The sequence below is a fragment of the Podarcis tiliguerta genome (genome assembly GCF_965153285.1).
Source record: "Podarcis tiliguerta genome assembly, chromosome: 13".
NCBI lineage: Eukaryota > Metazoa > Chordata > Lepidosauria > Squamata > Lacertidae > Podarcis > Podarcis tiliguerta.
Genome location: NC_139546.1, coordinates 30,118,180 through 30,138,810, shown reverse-complemented (window position 1 = coordinate 30,138,810; position 20,631 = coordinate 30,118,180). Strand labels below are relative to the sequence as shown.

The following is a 20,631-nucleotide window of genomic DNA, read 5'->3' as shown; positions in this document are numbered from 1 at the left end:
AAATTGGAAAACTCAGCAGTGGCCAGAGGATTGGAAAAGATCAGTCCACATCCCAATCTGAAAGAAGGGCAGTGCCAAAGAATGCTCCAACTACCGCACAATTGCACTCATTTCACACGCTAGCAAGGTTATGCTTAAAATTCTACAAGGCAGGCTTAAGCAGTATGTGGACCGAGAACTCTCAGAAGTGCAAGCAGGATTTTGAAGGGACAGAGGAACCAGAGACCAAATTGCAAACATGCGCTGGATTATGGAGAAAGCTAGAGAGTTCCAGAAAGACATCTATTTCTGCTTCATTGACTATGCAAAAGCCTTTGACTGTGTCAACCACAGCAAACTATGGCAAGTTCTTAAAGAAATGGGAGTGCCTGATCACCTCATCTGTCTCCTGAGAAATCTCTATGTGGGACAAGAAGCTACAGGTAGAACTGGATATGGAACAACTGATTGGTTCAAAATGGGGAAAGGAGTACGGCAAGGCTGCATATTGTCTCCCTGCTTATTTAACTTATATGCAGAATTCATCATGCAAAAGGCTGGGCTGGATGAATCCCAAGCCGGAATTAAGTTTGCCGGAAGAAATATCAACAACTTCAGATATGCAGATGACACAACCTTGATGGCAGAAAGTGAGGAGGAATTAAAGAACCTTTTAATGAGGGTGAAAGAGGAGAGCGCAAAATATGGTCTGAAGCTCAACATCAAAAAAACTGAAGATCATGGCCACTGGTCCCATCACCTCCTGGCAAATAGAAGGGGAGTAAATGGAGGCAGTGAGAGATTTTACTTTCTTGGGCTCCATGATCACTGCAGATGGTGACAGCAGTCACAAAATTAAAAGACGCCTGCTCCTTGCGAGAAAGGTGATGGCAAACCTAGACAGCATCTTAAAAAGCAGAGACATCACCTTGCCAACAAAGGTCCGTATAGTAAAAGCCATGGTTTTCCCAGTAGTGATGTATGGAAGTGAGAACTGGACCATAAAGAAGGCTGATCGCCGAAGAATTGATGCTTTTGAATTATGGTGCTGGAGGAGACTCTTGAGAGTCCCATGGACTGCAAGAAGATCAAACCTCTCCATTCTGAAGGAAATCAGCCCTGAGTGCTCACTAGAAGGACAGATCGTGAAGTTGAGGCTCCAATACTTTGGCTACCTCATGAGAAGAGAAGGATCACTGGAAAAGACCCTGATGTTGGGAAAGATGGAGGGCACAAGAAGAAGGGGACGACAGAGGACGAGATGGTTGGACAGTGTTATCGAAGCTACAAACATGAGTCTGACCAAACTGTGGGAGGCAGTGGAAGACAGGAGTGCCTGGCGTGCTCTGGTCCATGGGGTCACGAAGAGTCGGACATGACTAAACGACTAAACAACAACAACAATGTTGAAGGGAAATTTGCTTTTCAGTCTACAATCAACCGCCCTTTGAGCTGCAATCAGGTATCCCAATCGTCTAACTTTCTTCTGCTGTATACTCAATGGGACCCAGAGAGATCTTCATCTTCTGTTTCTAATCATTCTCATATGCAACAGGAGGGTAATGTTTAAGTCATTGACCCAAGAGAATGAATACAATAGTGAAATGGTTGCAGAGGCTGATGCAGTGAGAACTCTTAAGAATCATTACCGAGAATAGAACATTTAATTGACACTGGCGCTGGGCCATTAGTGCTGTGCTATTCAGGGAAAGTGGGAGTTAAGCTTTAGAGACCAATAGGAGTCAGATTTATATTTCCACCACCACATAAGTCTGTCCCTTTTGCTGCTGTTTGAAATAAGCCTTTCCTTCTGTGTAGCCTGAGGAGATTTTGAACCTGACAGAGGAGAGAGTGAGAGGAATCTCCCATAATTGCATGAAATGTGAAAGAAATATAAATCTGAGGAAAGAAAAAGGGAAGGGAAGATATATAATTGACTAGCTTGTACTTCATTGAGGGGGAACAAAAGAATAGAGACATCTAGAACAATCAAGGTAAATAGAAACGATTTTGCTAATAAAGGATCTGGAGCAGAATTGCAATTATCAACTTGATAAAATCTATGAGAAAATAAAGTAAGTCTTATATCTTTGACCTCTAATTTTTTCTTCAAACCCCCCCCCCCATTTCTCCTTAATTGACACCATTTAAATCACTCAGTTTAATTCCATTCATTCATTCTCTCCCCCCCCCCGTTAAAATATTACTGTTGTTATTATCTATTAGTTATTATTTTCTTTTTCTAACTTATTATTCCTTCAGGTATACAATCTGCTTTCCCAGTTATTCTCTATCCCACAAAAGCTGTGGCTTAATGATGTATGCTCTGTTATTTCCACTTCTTTCCTGACAACATTATAGTTTTATTCTCTCTCCCCCCCCCACCCATACATTTGTATTAGTTTTCCATCACAGAGAGAAGAGTATGAAATGGAAGGTGTATAAATAAACAACTATGACATTAACACAGAACAGAATTGGTATACGGATCAGGGCTGTCCTCAAAGGGGATCCAAAATATAATGTCAAAAGAAATCAAATTGAGTTCAAATAACAAAGAGACTGAGACACAGGAGAATGCTAGGTGCGTCTTTCTTCATTGGCATAAGGCAGGCTTCCTCAACCTCGGCCCTGAAGATGTTTTTTGGCCTACAACTCCCATGATCCCTAGCTAGCAGGACCAGTGGTCAGGGATGATGTGAATTGTAGTCTCAAAACATCTGGAGGGCTGAGGTTGCGGATGCCTGGCATAAGGCGAGTGCAGCAGGTGGTGGAAATCACTAGAATTTGAGGGTGTGGTTAAGTGGAATGTTTTTATTTGTTTTGTTTTGTTTTTGCTGCTGTAACAAGTGTATGGGTCCAAGCCAAGGAAGGAAAACAATTCAATGGGAAAGCTAAAATTGTGGTATCATATATTTAACAAAAAAGTAATAGAAAGAAATCCTACATGAAAGTTTATAGAATTCTGAAATTGGTGGAAAAAATCAAGAATGTAGATTCTTTTATGTGCAATGAATTGATAATTTTTTTCTGCTCTCCACTAGTCAAAATATGATGGAGGCTGTGCCCAACATAACTGTCATTGAAAATTTTCAACTTCTGGGATTCCTGGGGGACCGAGAATGGCAAATTTTGCAATCTTTGATCTTCTTAGCAATGTACCTGGCTATCCTGATGGGAAATATTCTGATTATTATCCTGATAGCTGTCAACAGGCATCTGCACACACCAATGTATTTCTTTCTTCTCAACTTATCAATTCTGGACCTTGGATCAACCTCTACTATCATTCCCAAATCTCTGGCTAACTCCATCATGAACATAAGGCTGATTTCATATTCACAATGTGTCGCACAAGTGTTTTTCTTCATGTTTTTTGTGTCATCAGACTTCCTCCTCCTCACTGTCATGGCCTATGACCGATATGTGGCCATCTGTCACCCTTTGCACTATGCATCCGTGATGAAATGGAGTAGTTGCATCCAGATGGCAGGTGGAACATTAATGTGTGGTTTGCTCAATGCTGCTTTGCACACTGGTACTGTTTTTTCAATGCCCTTCTGCTCCAATGTCATCCACCAGTTCTTCTGTGAGATACCACGCCTACTTAAGATCTCCTGCTCTGATTCATACCTCAATGAAATATGGGCGCTTCTTTTTAGTACAGCAATTTGTCTCGGTTGCTTTGTGTTCATTGTCATGTCCTATGTGCAAATCTTTACTGCAGTGTTTAGAATGCCCTCCATGGCAAACAGGCAGAAAGCCTTCTCCACTTGCATTCCCCACATCACAGTTGTCTCCATATTATTATTCACTTCTGTCTTCACCTACTTAATGCCAACCTCTAATTCTCCATACCATCTGGATGAAGTGCTTGCTGTGTTATATACTGTGGTGCCTCCACTGATGAACCCAATAATTTACAGCATGAGGAACAAAGATGTCAAAACTGCCTTGTGGAAGTTGCTGAGTTTTAATTTTGGTAAGGAAACTAAAAAGATGCCTCCCATTTGCCTTTAATCCTGTTCCTCTTTGATGTTATCTTGTAATGCAGATTAATAATAATAATACTAATAATAATACAATATTATTATTGCTATAGAAGCTTATCTCTGTAACAACAGTTTTCTGCAGTAATAAATTGTATTGCCATTTTGCAAACAGAATCCTGAGAGAGATCCTTCTTTCTGTATTTCGTGTCCTGGAAAGCATTATGACTTATACATGTTTTATCTACCTCTATATGTAGACAACCCCAGTTTTTTGACATGATTTTTGTGTCAAAAAAACATCGTCCAATACACGGAAAAATATGGTATCTACTCTACACATGACTATGGCTGTAATCATAACCTCATTTACCTCAGAGCAGTCCAACTGATTATAACAGGGCTTACTCCCACCCCCTTTTAGTCTTTCTGGATACAGAAGCTGTCCCTTCTTATTCTCAATAGCTTCTCTCAATAGCTACTAGTAATGATGTCCATCACAACTTGCAAGTTCAGATACTTTCAAGTACCAGTTGCATGAATGGGTTCTGCTTGCGGGTTTCGAAAAACATCTGGTTGTCTGCTTTGGAAAATAGGATGCTGGCCTAAATAGACTTTTGGTTGCATCCACATAAAATCTTCTTTTGCTCGTATATTCTCTTGAGGGGAAGGATATTTCTGATGCTATTACCCCAAGTTACTTTAAGGCATGTGTGTGTGTATTGCAACTAAATTAAGGTTACCAGATTTTTTTCAGTGAATCTGGGGACACTTTTCAACTTCAGTAGGAATGATAGGATTTTGTCAGGGGAGTGAATTGTAAATCCGGGGACTGTCCCCGGGAAACGGGAACATCTGCTAACCTTAAACTAAATGGTTATCATAATTTTTCTTGGTGTTCCCTAGTAACTTTTATTATTTGTGGGTGTACCAGCAATTTACCTAATGATGAAGGAAAATCTTCCATTCCTTAATGATGCTAAAGAGCTGGCATTGCCTCAGCCTCTGTTACAATTCAGCTATTGCATTTGTTCCCTTGGGTGGATGACATGAACATTGCCTCTCTATTCCATGTGGGGGTGTTTGGAAATTCAAAAGAGGAGCTCTCTGGGTCTCACTGAATATTGACAACTGGAAAATGCAATGCAACATAGCCTTAGATTGCAAACTTTGAAAGTAGGTTATTGTAGTCAGAAAAGTCAGCATTGTAGCCACTCTGTGCCATTAATGCTGAGCTATTCAGTGAAACAGGGAGTAAATCTTTAGAGAACAAAATGATTCAGGTAGATATGTCTCCTATTACATAAGCCCGCCTCTTTTACTGCTGTTTGAAACAAGTTCTTTCTCCAAGACACACCTGTCAACCCAAGATGAGTTGCTGTGATCTGAGAGAAGAAAAGGAGAGGAATCACTCGCAATTGCATGGGATGTGAAAGAATTATGGCAAATCTGAGGAAAAAATAGAAAATATACACCTGATTTGTTCACACTTTACTGAGTGAAGGATTAAAAGGTGTCAGAAAAAGGGAGAGACACCTAGACCAACGAAGGTAAATAGAAACCGTTTTGCTGATAAATCATTTGAAGCAGAATTGCAAAAGACATATATAGAAACATACAGTACCCATTTTATCCTTCAATCTTGTGTCCTCAGATCTTCTTTCTTGATATTCCTTTAATTCTTTCCACTTAATTCTATTCCACTTTTTTTTTGCTTTTTCCCATCTTTATTTTTTAAAATATCATTGCTATTACACTGTTATTATGTTGTTGTTGTTTTCTTTTTCTAGGTTATTATCCCCTCATTTGTATGTTCAGTATCCCCAATCCTGCTCTATCCCACTAGAATAGTGTCTTAATCATGCACCTTCTCTTATTTTCAATCTATTTCTTCTGAGATGGATAAATAAATTGAAGTTCAGAGAAGCAGCATCTATCCTTCTATCCTGCCCAATATATACACTTGCAACGCCTGAAATGCCTCTCTGGAAGTTTGGGGAGGAAGCTGCTAACATATCAATGGCTGCTAGGGAGAGGGAAAATTCCTCTGGCAAAATGAAGTTATCATAGGATCCATGGCATTATAATTTTATTTCTGACCTGTACGCCCCAGATTACCCCCAAAGATCTCAGAGTGGTTATGGTTCCTTGGCACTCTTCCATCATGATAACATTCATGACCAAACCTGCTTAGCCTCAGGCATGGAGCTGTATTACACACATTTAGGCTATTTTCTAAGCACAAGAACACAGAGTTAGAATTACACAAATCTGGACTGTGACTTTTGCCTTAAACAGTTTTGACTCAGAGAATTGGGAATGAAACACTGGTTGCATAGTGGGGCTTCTTCTCCCCATGGCAAACCCCTGACATCTCAGGATGAAGGACAGTTAAGAAATGACATTGGGTGGGCTGGGGAACAAGCGTGCTACAGCTGTTTGAAGGAATCACTAGAATCTGAGGGTGCTGTTTGTTGGTAGTGCCTTTTTGCTGGTGCAAAATACAAACAAACGAACAAAAACAAATGAACTACAACCAGGAAATGGGGGTGGGGTAAGTAGCAAATTACAGGGAGACATTTCAGAATTTATAATAAAGACACCTTCTTCTATGTGCAAATGAATTAATCAATACTGTTTCTCTTCTTCCAACAGTCAAAATATGATTCATGCCATTCTCAACATAACAATGATTGAAAATTTCATACTTCTAGGATTTTCTGGGGGTCGAGAACTGCAGATTTTACACTTTGTGATCTTCTTTGCAATGTACCTGACTGCCCTGGTGGGAAATCTTCTGATCATTACCCTGGTTGCTGTCAACAGTCATCTGCACACCCCAATGTATTTTTTTCTTGTCAATTTATCAATCCTTGATGTTGGCTCAATCTCCGTCATCATTCCCAAATCCATGGCAAATTCTCTCATGAACATAAGACTGATTTCATATTCACAGTGCGTTACTCAAACGTTTCTCTTCATCCTTTTTGCATCATCAGACTTCTTCCTCCTCACTGCCATGGCCTATGACCGATATGTAGCCATTTGTCACCCTTTGCACTATGCATCTATGATGAAATGGAGCAGCTGCATTCAAATGGCAGGTGGAGCATGGATGTTTGGTTTGTTCAATGCTGCTTTGCACACTGGTACTGTTTTTTCACTTCCTTTCTGCTCCAATGTCATCCACCAGTTCTTCTGTGAAATTCCACGCCTACTTAAGATCTCTTGCTCTGATTCATACCTCAATGAAATTTGGGCTCTTCTATTTACTGCTGTGTTAAGTCTTGGTTGCTTTGTGTTCATTGTCATGTCCTATGTTCAGATCTTTACTGCGGTCTTGAGAATGCCCTCCATGGCAAACAGGCAGAAAGCCTTCTCCACTTGCATTCCCCACATCACAGTTGTCTCCATATTATTCACCACTTCTGTCTTCACCTACTTAATGCCAACCTCTAATTCTCCATACCATCTGGATGAAGTGCTTGCTGTGTTATATACTGTGGTGCCTCCACTGATGAACCCAATAATCTACAGCATGAGGAACAAAGATGTCAAAACTGCCTTGTGGAAATTGCTGGGTTTTATTTTTGGTAGGAATAATAAAAAGAGGCCTCCTGTTCACCTATAAGCCTGTTTTTTGCAATACAGGTTTTTTTTTTTTTAAAAAAAGCACTGAGCTCACCTTACATAGCTTTTTCCTGTAATAATAGTCTTCTGTAACAATAAACTTTGCTACCTTTTTACAATAGTTTAGTTTACAATAGTTTAGGCATTTTTCGTCCAGGGTGGCCTAGCTATTTTAATCTCTGATGACCTTCTTGGCATCTTAAAGCATCTTAATTAGATGCTTATTAATGTTTCAACTAACTTGTTTTATGGCTTTATTTTGCTTTGTATTTTATTACTGTTCTGCCATCTTTTATTATATTTATTGTATTTGCTTTATTGATGACATCTACTTAATTTATATTTGGTGGAAAGTTAGAATACAAACATAAGAAATAAATAAGATTTTGTTTGTTCAGAATATTCAGAATATTTTACCTTCCTTCGTCAACACAGGCACATACTTTCAGGTCTCAGCCACACCTCTGTTTGTCCTGCCACATTCTCCCAAGAAAATCCAATCTTTAGAGCTGAATCGGAACAAACAGAAACTGTGCATTCTGCAGATGGCTGTTTGTTCTTGTTTTGTTAAAGAAAGGGTTTTCTGGGGGAAAGCAGCATGCCATGGCAAAATTGCTTGGACCTATATCCTCAAAAGCATGGGACAAGTGGAAAACCACTCTGCACAGGAGACAAGCAGATGTGTGGATGAGCCCTTGCTTCAATTTGTTTTGTTTTGTTCAGTGTGATAGTGCATATTTCTCAGTGAATGTTTGTTTGTAATTCATTCCATACATTATTATTTGTCACATATGTGGCACATGAGATGTACTGAGCATTCTTGAATGCATTAGGCTGGTGGAACTTAAGCCTGTATAAATTATGCCAGATTCACACCCTGTAAATGTCCAGCACTAGCCTAGTCAAGCTAAAAAAAAGTACCACAACACAGAGAGCCAGCTCACCTGGCATTACTTACCAGGGAATGGGGTGCACTTGTGACACACAAGGAGAGTTTTCACATCCCTTGATCAGGTGTGTATGAACTGTACAGATAGCTCACCCAAAATGGCTCATAATTGCCAGTGCAGGAATACAAACAAACTGGGCACAGAGTGCACACAGAGTCTCTAGCAGTGCTCATTGGGGCAGGCAATCAGCACAATGTGTGTGCCACACATCAGCACATGCTCTTCTTATCACACAGGTATGTGCACCAACAACATGGGGCAGTGTGGCCAGGTAAGCAAGCACACGGGAGCACACCAGAACACCCATGTTGCACCCACATTACACCCACTGCACAGACCCCAAACACCCACCTTATCTAGCATTGCAATCCCACTCCACAAGAATGCACAGCACACACAGAGAAATCCTAAAGCTAGTTTATTGAATGCACCCTATAAGTTGCACATGACCTCAGGCACTAAGCAGGCAGTGAGCAGGTAGGAAACTCAGACACAAGCTGCCCCAGATTCCTCAGGGGCTGGTGCAGAGGGCATGGCCCCAGCGATAGGCACCAGGCACATCCTCCTCCAATGTCTCTTCTTCCTCTGTGGTGGTGGCAGAAGTTTTTGACTGCAACTTGCTTAATGTCTTACCTGACGGGTCATTCCTTGATCTTTTGCAGAACACATAAGGGTCTACAAACCTCTAAAAACAGAAAGATTTGCTTTTTCCTGACACATTTGTAATTAGGCATATTCCTTTTATGTGTAAAGGGACTGTCAGAGATAGATTCACATATGCTCCTTGCATAAAGCTTAGATATAGAACCCCAATGTGATATTAGGCAAGAATTCAGGATTCCCACACAATGTCACTCCACAACAGGTTTTGCTTTCTGAAATATAATGAGGAAAACTAGTTTAATTAATGACCTTTTTATTTCCACTTAACCTTTGTTCATTCCCATACCCATTATATGCCTCTCCCGTCTACTGCATAATTTGTTTGGAAGTGGGGGACAAGCAGGACATCTCTACCTGTCTCTCGCTCCTTCTCCCCATGTAGGAGCCAGTGTGGTGTAGTGGTTAAGAGCGGTGGACTCGTAATCTGGTGAACGGAGTTTGATTCCCCACTCCTTCTCATGCAGGTGGTGGGTGACCTTGGGCTAGTCACACTTCTCTGAAGTCTCTCAGCCTCACTCACCTCACAGAGTGTTTGTTGTGGGGAGGAAGGGAAAGGAAATTGTTAGCCGCTTTGTGACTCCTTAGGGTAGTGATAAAGCAGGATATCAAATCCAAACTACTCTTCTTCTTCTTCTTCTTCTTCTTCTTCTTCTTCTTCTTCTTCTTCTATATAGGGACAATTTGGAAAAATGAATCAAGATTCCATCTCAGGCCTCACTTTGCAAAATGGTCTGCAGTCTTCTCAATGCATCTCTCAGTGTATCCTTCACGGTCTTGTTCCTAAAGCTGTAAATAATAGGGTTTAGCAATGGGGTTACTACTGTGTTGAATACTGTGGCTATTTTGTTGAATTCCATTGAAGAGCTGCCAGCTGGCTTGATATAGATGAAGATGGAGCTGCCATAATAAAGTGATGCCACAGTGATATGCGAAGTGCATGTGCTAAAGGCTTTCTTTCTGCCTTTAGCAGAGGGTATCCTAATCACAGTGACAATGATGCAGATATAAGAGATTGTTGTTACAGATACAGAGCTGAGAAGCATGAAGCAGGAAACTGCCAAATCTAAGGCCTGGAGAAAGCGAACATCAGCACAGATCATTTCCAAAAGAGGGCCACTGTCACAGAAAAAGTGGTCAATAACATTGGAGCCACAGAAAGGCAGTCCTGCCTTCAGCACCATGGAGGCAGAGATGGAAAAGAAGCTGCACTACCAACAAGACAGGACCATTAGCACGCAGACACGGGAGTTCATGATAGCAGTATACCGCAGAGGGTTGCAGATAGCCACATAGCGATCCACTGACATAGCAGCCAAAAGGAGGACTTCAGTGGAACCAGCAACAAAGTAGATATATCCTTGCAAGGCACAGGCAACAAAAGATATAGTGTTTTCCTTTGAGATAAGTAGGGTGAGCATCTTTGGAGTGACAGTTGTGGTGATGATGATCTCCAACCAGGAGAGATTCTTGAGGAAATAGTACATTGGTGTATGCAAACGGTGGTCCACATGGATCATGACGATGACTAAAGTGTTCCCAATCAAAGTCAGTATGTACATGACAAGGAAGAGGAAGAAGAGTGGTTTTTGAAACTGGTGGAGATTAGAGAAGCCAAGTAGGACAACCTCAGTGACAATGGTTTTAGAGATGTTTCTGAAGGTCATCTTACCAACATATGTTCCTTCTGAAAGAAAGTGGAATATTTAGTATATAATTAAAATAAATTAAGAAAAATCATTCTAGAAAAATCAGTGATATTATTTCCTTAGTGACTAATTTGTTCATTTTGGAAAGAGCTCATGTAGGTAAAGACCTAGGTTTCTAGGAAAAGTCAAAGCTCAGTAGTGGAATAACTGTTTTCCATGCAAAAGCTCCCAGATTCAGTCTCTGGCATCACCAAGTAGGGCTGGGGAGGTCTTCCCACCCAAAAAATCCTGGACAACCACTGACAGTAAATGTATATAACACTGAGCTAGATGAACTAGTGGTTTGACTCAAAATATTTTTCCCCCTTCACATATTTTTTATTGGTTTTCACAATATTATAAACAAACAAACAAACAAACAAACACACACACACAAGACAAACAAACATAAATCATAGCCTTATTGAAAATTACACTTATTAACTTTGTTAAGTGACTCTCTCGCTTCCCCTTGGTTGAATTTCATTGCATGTCCTTTTAACAGTTTTCCAAATCCCAATTCTTATGAAATTTAACTTAAGCATTAACATCCTTAAATCTTCACCTTATGGAATTAAACATATTAATTCATCACTTAACATAAATAAAATCCTAAGCCAATTAAGTATCTGCAAGCTATTTTCAGTTAATTTAACTTAACAAATTTAACTAGAAGAAGAAGAAGAGAAGAAGAGTTTGGATTTGATACCCCGCCTTTCACTCCCTTTAAGGAGTCTCAAAGCAGCTAACATTCTCCTTTCCCTTCCTCCCCCACAACAAACACTCTGTGAGGTGAGTGGGGCTGAGAGACTTCAAAGAAGTGTGACTGGCCCAAAGTCACCCAGCAGCTGCATGTGGAGGAGCGGAGACGCGAACCCGGTTCCCCAGATTACGAGACTACCACTCTTAACCACTATACCACACTGGCTCTAGATAATCATTAAATTTATTCCACTCTTCCTGATACTTTGACTCAAAATAAGGCAACTTCTCACATCCTTCCTATACTCCTAAGCATATAACTAATGCTATAAACTCCCTAATTTCAGTTTTCCTTTGTAGCATGAAGAAAGAGTTGCAGTTTGGGGAAAGAGTTTAATGATGTTAAGTCCACAGCAAAATATACTAGTTTAGTTAATTTTCCTTTTACTCATTATATTTTATATTATTACTGCAATTATATCCCACCTTTCCTCTAGGGAACTCCAGGTGGCATACATTGTTCCCATTTTATCCACACAACAACCACATGAGACAGGTGAGGCTAAGAGACTGTGGGTGGCTTAAGGTCACTCAGTCAGCTTCCCGGGTGAGTGGAGATTTTAATCCTGCTATCCAAGGATCAGTCCAACACTAACTATGTCAGTCTAACTATGACACCACATTGGCTTTTAGAACAGTAGCAATGACTGTCTGTGGTATCAGACTGCTAAACACATGCGCTGCTAGAACAGCTGAAACATTTCCAAATCTTGAAATATTCATTCAGGAGCTAGATGGAAATGGGAAGTTTTTCAGTTGTTTTCAAATGGTTTATTTTACTACATCTACTCCAATTATGGCTTCATATTGGTCTGTTGCGACATTCTCCAGAAACATTATTGTGATCTTTTATCTGATTTGATGAAACCAAAATGTCCCCTTTTTAACAGAGCCCTCTTCCTTCCAACTCTCACCAGATCATTGCTTATACATATCAGCACACCAGCCGTTACCTAAAATAGAATTTCTGAGCTCAGCTCCCAAAGGTAAATGACACTATTCTCCTTGTCACAGATTGCAGTGCAATCAACGAGGTCAGTATTTGATTTTGATGGGGAAATTGATGGGTGAAAAATGTACCATTGTAAATGTGTACACTCCCAATAATAAGTAATCAAGAATTTTCAAAGTACTCTTAATTTTTGGAAGTATGCATTACTCATGCAGATGATCTTAATTGAGTTAGTCTTCATGGAGTAATGCCTCAAGGTTTTATTATCTTTAAATAGATAGTTGCAGGCACAGGTAATCAGAGGGCAATGATATGCTTTCTATTTCAAAACACACTTTAATTCAGTCATTGGTTATTATTATTTTCCAGATTTGTAGAATATATTAATAGTGCACTCTGAATAATATAAGAACAATAGATTAGCCCTGGTGAATCAGGCCAAGGCCAAAGGCTCACCTAGTCCACCATCCTTTTCTACTATGTTCTCTCAAACAGAACCTGAGTGCAACATTGCTCTCCCCGCTTGTGAACCCTAGCAGCTGGTATCCAGAGGCAAACTCAGTGCTGTTTTTTCTAGAAAAAGAGGTGCAGGAACTCACCATGAATGCCTCCTTTGTTCTCTTATAGTGGCAATGGCACCCACCTGAGAAGTACTAGGACTGAGTTCCGGTGCGTTCCAGCTTAAAAAAAAGCCTCTGACGCTGGAGCTCGATCATAGCAATCAGAACTAGTAGCCCCTGATAACCTTATACTTTGTGATCATAATGAATTTGTGGTTATTCTTTAGCTTTAATAGTTCATCCTTATTTTTATTCCTTCTTTTAACATATTTTCACAACACTCAAACCCATTGCAGTCATGTTTTCCCCTCACCATATCATAATCCTTGCTCATTAAAGTCTTAATTCTGCAATGCCCCTTTTGCCTTCCAAAGGATTCTCTCCAATGTCATATTGAGTGTCCATGGTAGCATTTCCTATTCTACTTACACTTTTCCTTCATTATGGTGAGTCCCAGGTCAAAGGCAGATGCTGTGTTTCTGTAGTTACATGCTTTGCCAGTCATGGAAGAGCTGATTTTTTATCCCTGAAATGGATCCTATCTTTTTGTCTCTGCTGGGGAAATTTCAGTCAATCAGTCAGGTCAGCTGCTGTGCTAAATGATGTAGATGGATCACATAACTTTTACAGAAGAACCAGTCTCCCTCAGTTTAACTTCAATAATAACTGGAAGTCTCTGGCTGCAATCTCTCCTCAGCCATCTTCCCATGACATGCTCACTCAGGCTTGTATGTGGTGAAGCTAAATGGACATTAAATTGAAAGCAACCTGAGCAAATATATATCCTGTGAAATATGTAGGGCTATATGCACCTAATGTGCTATGTATTTTATTTAGCAGTCATCCTGGTATGTTAGTACCCTCATTTAGTTTACAGAAGAAATTCCAATTAAAGTTGGGAGATCAGGAAACTTGTACAGTGGCATCATGGCCCTATGGGAGAAACCCAATTGAGACTCATTAAACATCTCCCAACTTTCTGGGGGGGGGGGGAGAACAACAATAGCAGACACACATCCCAAGCTGCTATTTTGGATCTGATACAGTGAAGTGGATAGGGTTAGGATGTTGGACTTTGACTTGGGTTCAAACCCATCACTGTCAAGGGCCCATACTGTGACCTTGAGCATTTCCAATTTGTAGCAGCTGTAAAATGGGGCTTATTGTGAAGGAAAAGAATAACATTTGTAAAGCCCTTTAGGCATCCAAAATAATGCATAAAATATTGCTTTGACTTTTCCCTTCTAAAGTTCAGTTTTGCACAGCTGCTTGCTTTGACCACATTCTACCAAGGTGGTGACTTGAAGTGCAACTTTCTCATAACTGTTAGGTGGATTTGTAGCTAGCTGATTGACTAAACCCAAAACTAATGACTGGAGAAAAACTAGTCACATAAATGTAAATTTATCTTATTACCTATAAGAAAATCAAATTAATAAAATGCTTGTGGTTGGATGTGATTGACCCTAAGTCTGAATATTCTTATCTAGTGGTATAGAGTAAAAAACAATTTGAATTAAAGAAATGAATGACCAAGCCTGTTAGATAGATTCTATTCATTTATACATATTTCTGCAGCATGGACCTCCTTTTAACATAAATTGTAGATCTTTTAACATAGGTTGTAGATCCTCATGTCTACCATATAATCCCACCTAGTATTTATTGCACTTCATATCCATTTATTCTATGCAACTGAAATATCATCATAAAGAGACAGCCTAACTAATCTTAATATGGTAGTACTGGGGGAGCATTGCAGAACTAGCTAAAGCAGAATAGCTCTATCACTAATGCACAATTATTGTGTTAAGAATATGTTGCAGAATATACCTGCAATAAAAGACCAGTCTGGAGGTGCCCTTAGTCTGGACGCAACCTGTTATTTTTTCAGTTGCCACAGTCCAAAGCAGAGTTAAGCATGCTTAAGCCCACCGAGATCAACAGCCTTTGTCACATTTGTCTTGGATTGTGGTTATTGATTTTTAAATTAATGATGTATATCCTATCAGGAAGGCTCAGGTGGGCAAAAATTAAAATTAAAATAAGAGTCCCCATGATAGCAAAATAGGGGAAAAAATTAAATCACTTGTAATGCACCATGTTTGGGATTTATGTTTATGGGTCACTCAGATGCAAAATATTAAGGTGAAGGGAGTTGAAGGCAGCATGGAATGGTACTTGGGACAGGAGCATCATTTGAAAATTGGAAGAACTTGCTCCCTACTTGAAAAATATTGCAGGCACCCATGGTCACAAGTTCCTATGCCTAATATGAACTTGCTTATTGCTCCTCTGAATGCTGCTCTTTCAAAGTTCTGCTAAGACCACAAGGGTTAAATTTACTTCACCCTTGTAAAGTAACATGTAAAGTAGTAAAAGAATTCTGGGAAATGATACATAATGAACTGAAAAAAAATGTTTAAAATAACTTTTTCTAAAAAACCCAAAACTTTTCTTTTAGGAATTCTAGGTGCTGAAATTCCAACGGATCAGAAAAAGACTATTCATGTATGCAACCACTGCTGTCCAGACGTTACTAGCCCAGAGATGGAAAGAAGACCCTACCAGAGAAGAATGGCAGATTAAGTTGATGGACTATGCTGAAATGGCAAAAATGACCAGAAGAATCAGAATTCAGGAAGACCAAATTATTAATAAGGAATGGGGGAAATATATAATTTACCTTAAAACCATTGTAAGCAATTCAAATTATTAGTAGGATTGGAGTACCACTTATAGTTTAATGTTGAATTTTGGTTATAATGGAGATTTAATAGATTTGGATTAATAGGCAAGATGAGGGAGGAAAGGTTAATATAAGGACCCACAAAAGGGAGGAGGGAAGCCCAGGAGATTCTTCAGAATTCTCTTTCTATGTTTGTTGTTTGTAAATTGTTTGTCAATTTTAAAATCTGGGGGGGGGGGGGGAAGAATTAAAAAAAAAGGAAAAGAAAATTTACTCCACCCTTTCTGGATATAGATAGATAAAGATATAGATATGGATGATATAGATATAGATAGATGCATGCGATGTGAAATCACATGTTTAAGTTACACATAGGCCCTGATAGTGATCTTAGCTGTCTACCCCCCTACTCCCCAGACCTTAGTAAGATAACTCTAAGATGGGGCTTGTTATTTATTGGCTGAGTTTTTATTTTTTCATCTTTCCCTTGCTAGTCACAGCAAGGAATGGTTGACACTTTGGTAAGAGTTATGGGAGTACAGGAATATAATAATATTGCTCCTCTCCCTCTGTCTTCATTCATTCTTTGAATATTTAACAATATCTGCAGATCTCAGTTTTGGGGTGTTACTAATATAGTCACTACTGTATAGTGGTTCAGGAGAATTTAGCATTTTTTACTTTGGAAAGTGAGCTAAATAATAGATGGAAAATCTTCTTTATTAACTGATTATTTGATGTTTTGCAATTTAGCACAATCCCCAACTTGTCTGTGGAGAGAAAAATCTGAGCTTTCAGAATGCAATGTGTTATTTCTTTCCAAGAACATTCAGAAATGCAACTTGCATTTCCCTGTTTCTGAAGCTGTAGATGAGGGGATTCAGAAAAGGAGTGATGATGGTGTATAACACAGAGATCAAGCGCTCCTGTTCCATGGAGCGGCTGGAGGAAGGAGACATGTAGGTGAAGATGGCTGTGCTGTAGAAGATGCTCACCACAGTAAGATGGGAAGCACAGGTTGAGAATGTCTTGATCCTACCCTGTGCTGAATGAATTTTGAGTACAGCTGAGACAATGAGGATATAGGAGAGTACAATCAAGGAGACTGTTGTTATCATTATGCTTCCGGAGATTATGAAAGTCACCAACTCAGCAAGGGAGGTATCTGAGCAGGAGAGGTGCAGGAGAGGTGGGATGTCACAAAAGAAATGCACAATCTTATTGGACCCACAGAAGTTCAGGGAGAATATAAAAGATGTGTTGACAATGGCATTGATATTTCCAATGGTCCATGAAGCAGCCAAAAGCCACCTGAGGATTGGCTGGCTCATGAGCAAAGTGTAGCGCAGTGGGTGGCAGATGGCGGCATAGCGATCATATGCCATGACAGAAAGAAGGGCGCCTTCCGTGGCAGCTGTGGTTAGAAAAAAATACATCTGGATCACACAGCCTGCAAAGGAGATGGTCTTGTCCTTGGACAGAAGGTCCCACAGCATCCTTGGCACGGTGGTGGTGATGTAGCAGATCTCTGTAAATGACAGGTTGCTCAGCAAGAAGTACATAGGAGTGTGGAGGTGCTGGTCAGCCTATATTAAAATAATGATGGTTAGATTCCCTGATAAGGTGATTACGTAGATCATCAGTCCAATAGCAAAGAGGAGGCTCTGGAGTTTAGGGTCATCTGACAGTCCCAAAAAGATGAATTCTTTCAGAGTGGTTTGGTTTTTCCTTTCCATTTTGCCATGGATTTCTATCTCCAGAAGGCATCAGGACTCCTCAGAGGGCTTCCTTCACTGTACAAAGAGCTGCACATTCAGGAGAGTGGGGGGGGGGGACATAATAAGAGGGGTTAAGTATTGACAACTGTTTAATGGGACTTTAAAGTCTGACACAGCTACTGATAAAATGTTAGGTAGCACTGATTGCACTTCATAAAAATGGCTATTGGGAAGACTCCATGGACGGATTTCAATCATGCTGAGTGACTGACTGTGGGGCCTAGATATATTTCCCTCCAAAGCAGAATGGATAACAACTTCTCAAACATCCTTGCCCTGTAACAAGTGACGTGGCTTAATTGTTTGTGTCATGTGAACAATTTGTTCTCCAGGCATTGTGTTGTCTTGCACCTGTGTCTCTCTATCTTTGTGTTCCATCATTATGTGTTGATCTATGAGGTTCTGAAAGAAGGAAATAGGAAGCCAAATCTCTCTGATTAAGTTCATTTCCTCTATGCCTGTCAATTATGTGGAGACAAACTACTGTGCTACTGGAGCTAAATCAGGGTCAGTGTGAGTATAACACAAAAGGAGATGTCACTTCCCTCCTTCCAACTGAGAAGACCTACGGATTCAAAAGTTTAGTGTCAGAGACCTCCTGGTGAGCCCTTACTCTTTGAGCTTCAGACTTTTGCTATCATTAGAGCTCATCCTGTTTTGTTTATTTGCTGTACTGTTACATCCAGCCTAGTGCTATGCATTTCTCCCTTCTCCCTATAAGTCACCACTGAGGCATTTAGCCTCAGAATTTCTCCAGCTTTTTCTCGGTCTTCTTACTTTCCCTCCATTGCAATGGCTGCCAGCTCTGCTTCTCCCAGTCTCCTCTTGTTCCTTCCCTCTCTTCTACCATGTCATGGCCTCCGACTTCTGGTCTATCCTGACTGACCAATTGAGACCAAGATGTAAAAAGAAGCAGACCATTTGCCTCAGCACTACCTCTCTATGTTTGGATTAAATAGAACAAATGTGTATTGATATATTGGTTATCCCTTCTGTATTCTATTTTCCCATATATCATATAAATTCCTCCAATGACCACTTTGTTAGTCTCTCTTTGGTCTAACAACTGCTACTGAATGAAAGCAAAGGACTTTGCAGCTACACAAGCCAGCCACTATTGTTAAAATCCATGTTATTTTACAGTTATCAGGGATTCACTCAACACTATATTGAGTTATTAATGAGCTTACTATTCCATGTGTTGTAATATTCTTGATTTACCAGTTACACTGATGTACTTCAAATTATGGCAGTGGCAACTCCTACACATATTTGAAAGCTACACATTTTGCAGCTACAGCATCTCAGATCAAGTTAATCCACACTCATTCCAGTTTCATGAGCATCCCAGGAGCCCTTACTACACACCAAGCACATATTGGGATAAAGCAGTGAATCTACTGTTCAAAGGGGGAGGGGGAGGAGAAGCCAGCATTTCCTTTAGTGTGCCCAAGTTCTTGAACATGCCTAAATAACCCTGTTGGATCCTAGCCATAAACTCTTCAGGCTCAAACTAAAGGCACCAGATCCATCCCTTTCAGTGGGGGAAGGGTCTGTCTAAAATCATATGAAGCAGGGGAAGGAAGTCCACTTGTGAGAGTTAAAAGAGAAAGAGAAACAAACCTCATTCCATTGCTAAGATGTCAATTCTGAAGTCATACAGTAAACGAATCAACATTTCATTTTGGGTGCCTTTTTATTTGCTGTCCAGCATCTCTTCTTATTGACAACTGCATAGTAAGATGCTTGTGTTATGCTAACTTCAGATTATTTCACCGTGGGGCTGTTGAAATTAGTCCCATTGAGGAATGTAAAGAATCTACTTGAGTCATTAAAATATTCTCAAGTGGGAGCAGCTCAAAGAGCTGAGGGAATAAGTACAGTGGATATCTATCAGAAAGGCCATGAGGCAATTTTGTGTTTTTACATTTCCCAATCTTAATTTAAAGCATGCTAAAATTCTAATAGAAACATTCAAAAATGTGGTTTATGACCAGTTCAGAAATCCTTAATGATATGTTTGAAGAGCAAATATGCCATGCCATGTATTTTCATTCTTTTTGTCCCTAAATTGTTTTCATTTTTAAAAAGCGGAATTGTTTTTAAAAAGCGGAATTGGAATGCTGTAATGTAAGTAGAGCAGCAAAAATGCTTTTTCCTTCCTGCCATTTATTGCCTTGGCAGAAGTTTGGGTAAAGCACGGGTGGAGGAGAAGAAAATGGTGGTTTTAAACAATCACAAAAGGTTTGAATAAAGGAGGGATGAAGGGACATTGAGAGGTTGTATTTTTTTTTTTAGAAAATCCCCCCAAACATAACAGTTTTTAACAATGAGAAGTATAACACAAATGGTAACACCACAAAGTGAAAACAACTGAGCCTTTCCAAACACCCTTCTTACTGTACTGAAATGTTGTTTTAAACAACCACTTCCCCTCTGAGTGTTATCCTTGCAAACTCCACTCAAACCTCTGCCATTATTTAAAATGGCTACTTTTTTTTCTTTCAGAGTCCCTTCCTTCTTGCTGTACTCAAACTTCTCCCTCTTCCATTTATCAGCTGCCTCATGTGAGATAGATAAAGGATGTGGAGCCCTCAAATATTCCATAGTACTTTACTCAAACCTCTGCCATTGTTTAAAACTGACACTTTGCTCTAAGTTCTCTACATTCCTGCTTTAAATTCTTCTGCTGTTTTAAACCACAACTTCCCCCCTCTCAGTGATCTTCCATTCTCGCTCCTGTACCACAGCCACTGCTGTTGTACAATCTGCCTTCATTTTTGCTCCCCTATCCTACTCTGCCTTCATGAAAATTCAGGACTGTGAAGAGGTACTACAAATCCTCCAATGGGGGTGAATGATGACAGCCTTACATTTTTATTATATATAGAGAAATATGTAACAAAACAAATTTCTTTAGTACATTGTACAGTAAAGTGTGTAATAAATGAGAGAAATTTCTGAAAGAAATCAGCCAGCCCAGCGTTGTGTCTT

General features: G+C 39.8%; 2 protein-coding genes and 1 pseudogene across 3 annotated transcripts; 2 read left to right on the top strand and 1 right to left on the bottom strand.

The window, feature by feature from the left end:
* Positions 1–3,132: 3,132 nt before the first annotated feature.
* On the top strand, positions 3,133–3,999 carry LOC310662179 (olfactory receptor 14C36-like; the record flags this gene model as incomplete). The annotated part of the gene is made up of 1 exon (XM_083408949.1): positions 3,133–3,999. The coding sequence occupies exon 1, from the start codon at positions 3,136–3,138 to the stop codon at positions 3,997–3,999; it is 864 nt and encodes a 287-aa protein (XP_083265075.1). The 5' UTR covers positions 3,133–3,135.
* A 2,682-nt stretch (positions 4,000–6,681) lies between these two features.
* Positions 6,682–7,599, top strand: LOC310662178 (olfactory receptor 14A16-like; the record flags this gene model as incomplete). Its single annotated transcript, XM_083408948.1, has 1 exon — positions 6,682–7,599. The coding sequence occupies exon 1, from the start codon at positions 6,736–6,738 to the stop codon at positions 7,597–7,599; it is 864 nt and encodes a 287-aa protein (XP_083265074.1). The 5' UTR covers positions 6,682–6,735.
* A 9,069-nt stretch (positions 7,600–16,668) lies between these two features.
* On the bottom strand, positions 16,669–17,595 carry LOC310663415 (olfactory receptor 5F1-like; annotated as a pseudogene). The gene has a single exon. The product of its transcript is annotated as an olfactory receptor 5F1-like (transcript).
* Between the last annotated feature and the right edge of the window lie 3,036 nt (positions 17,596–20,631).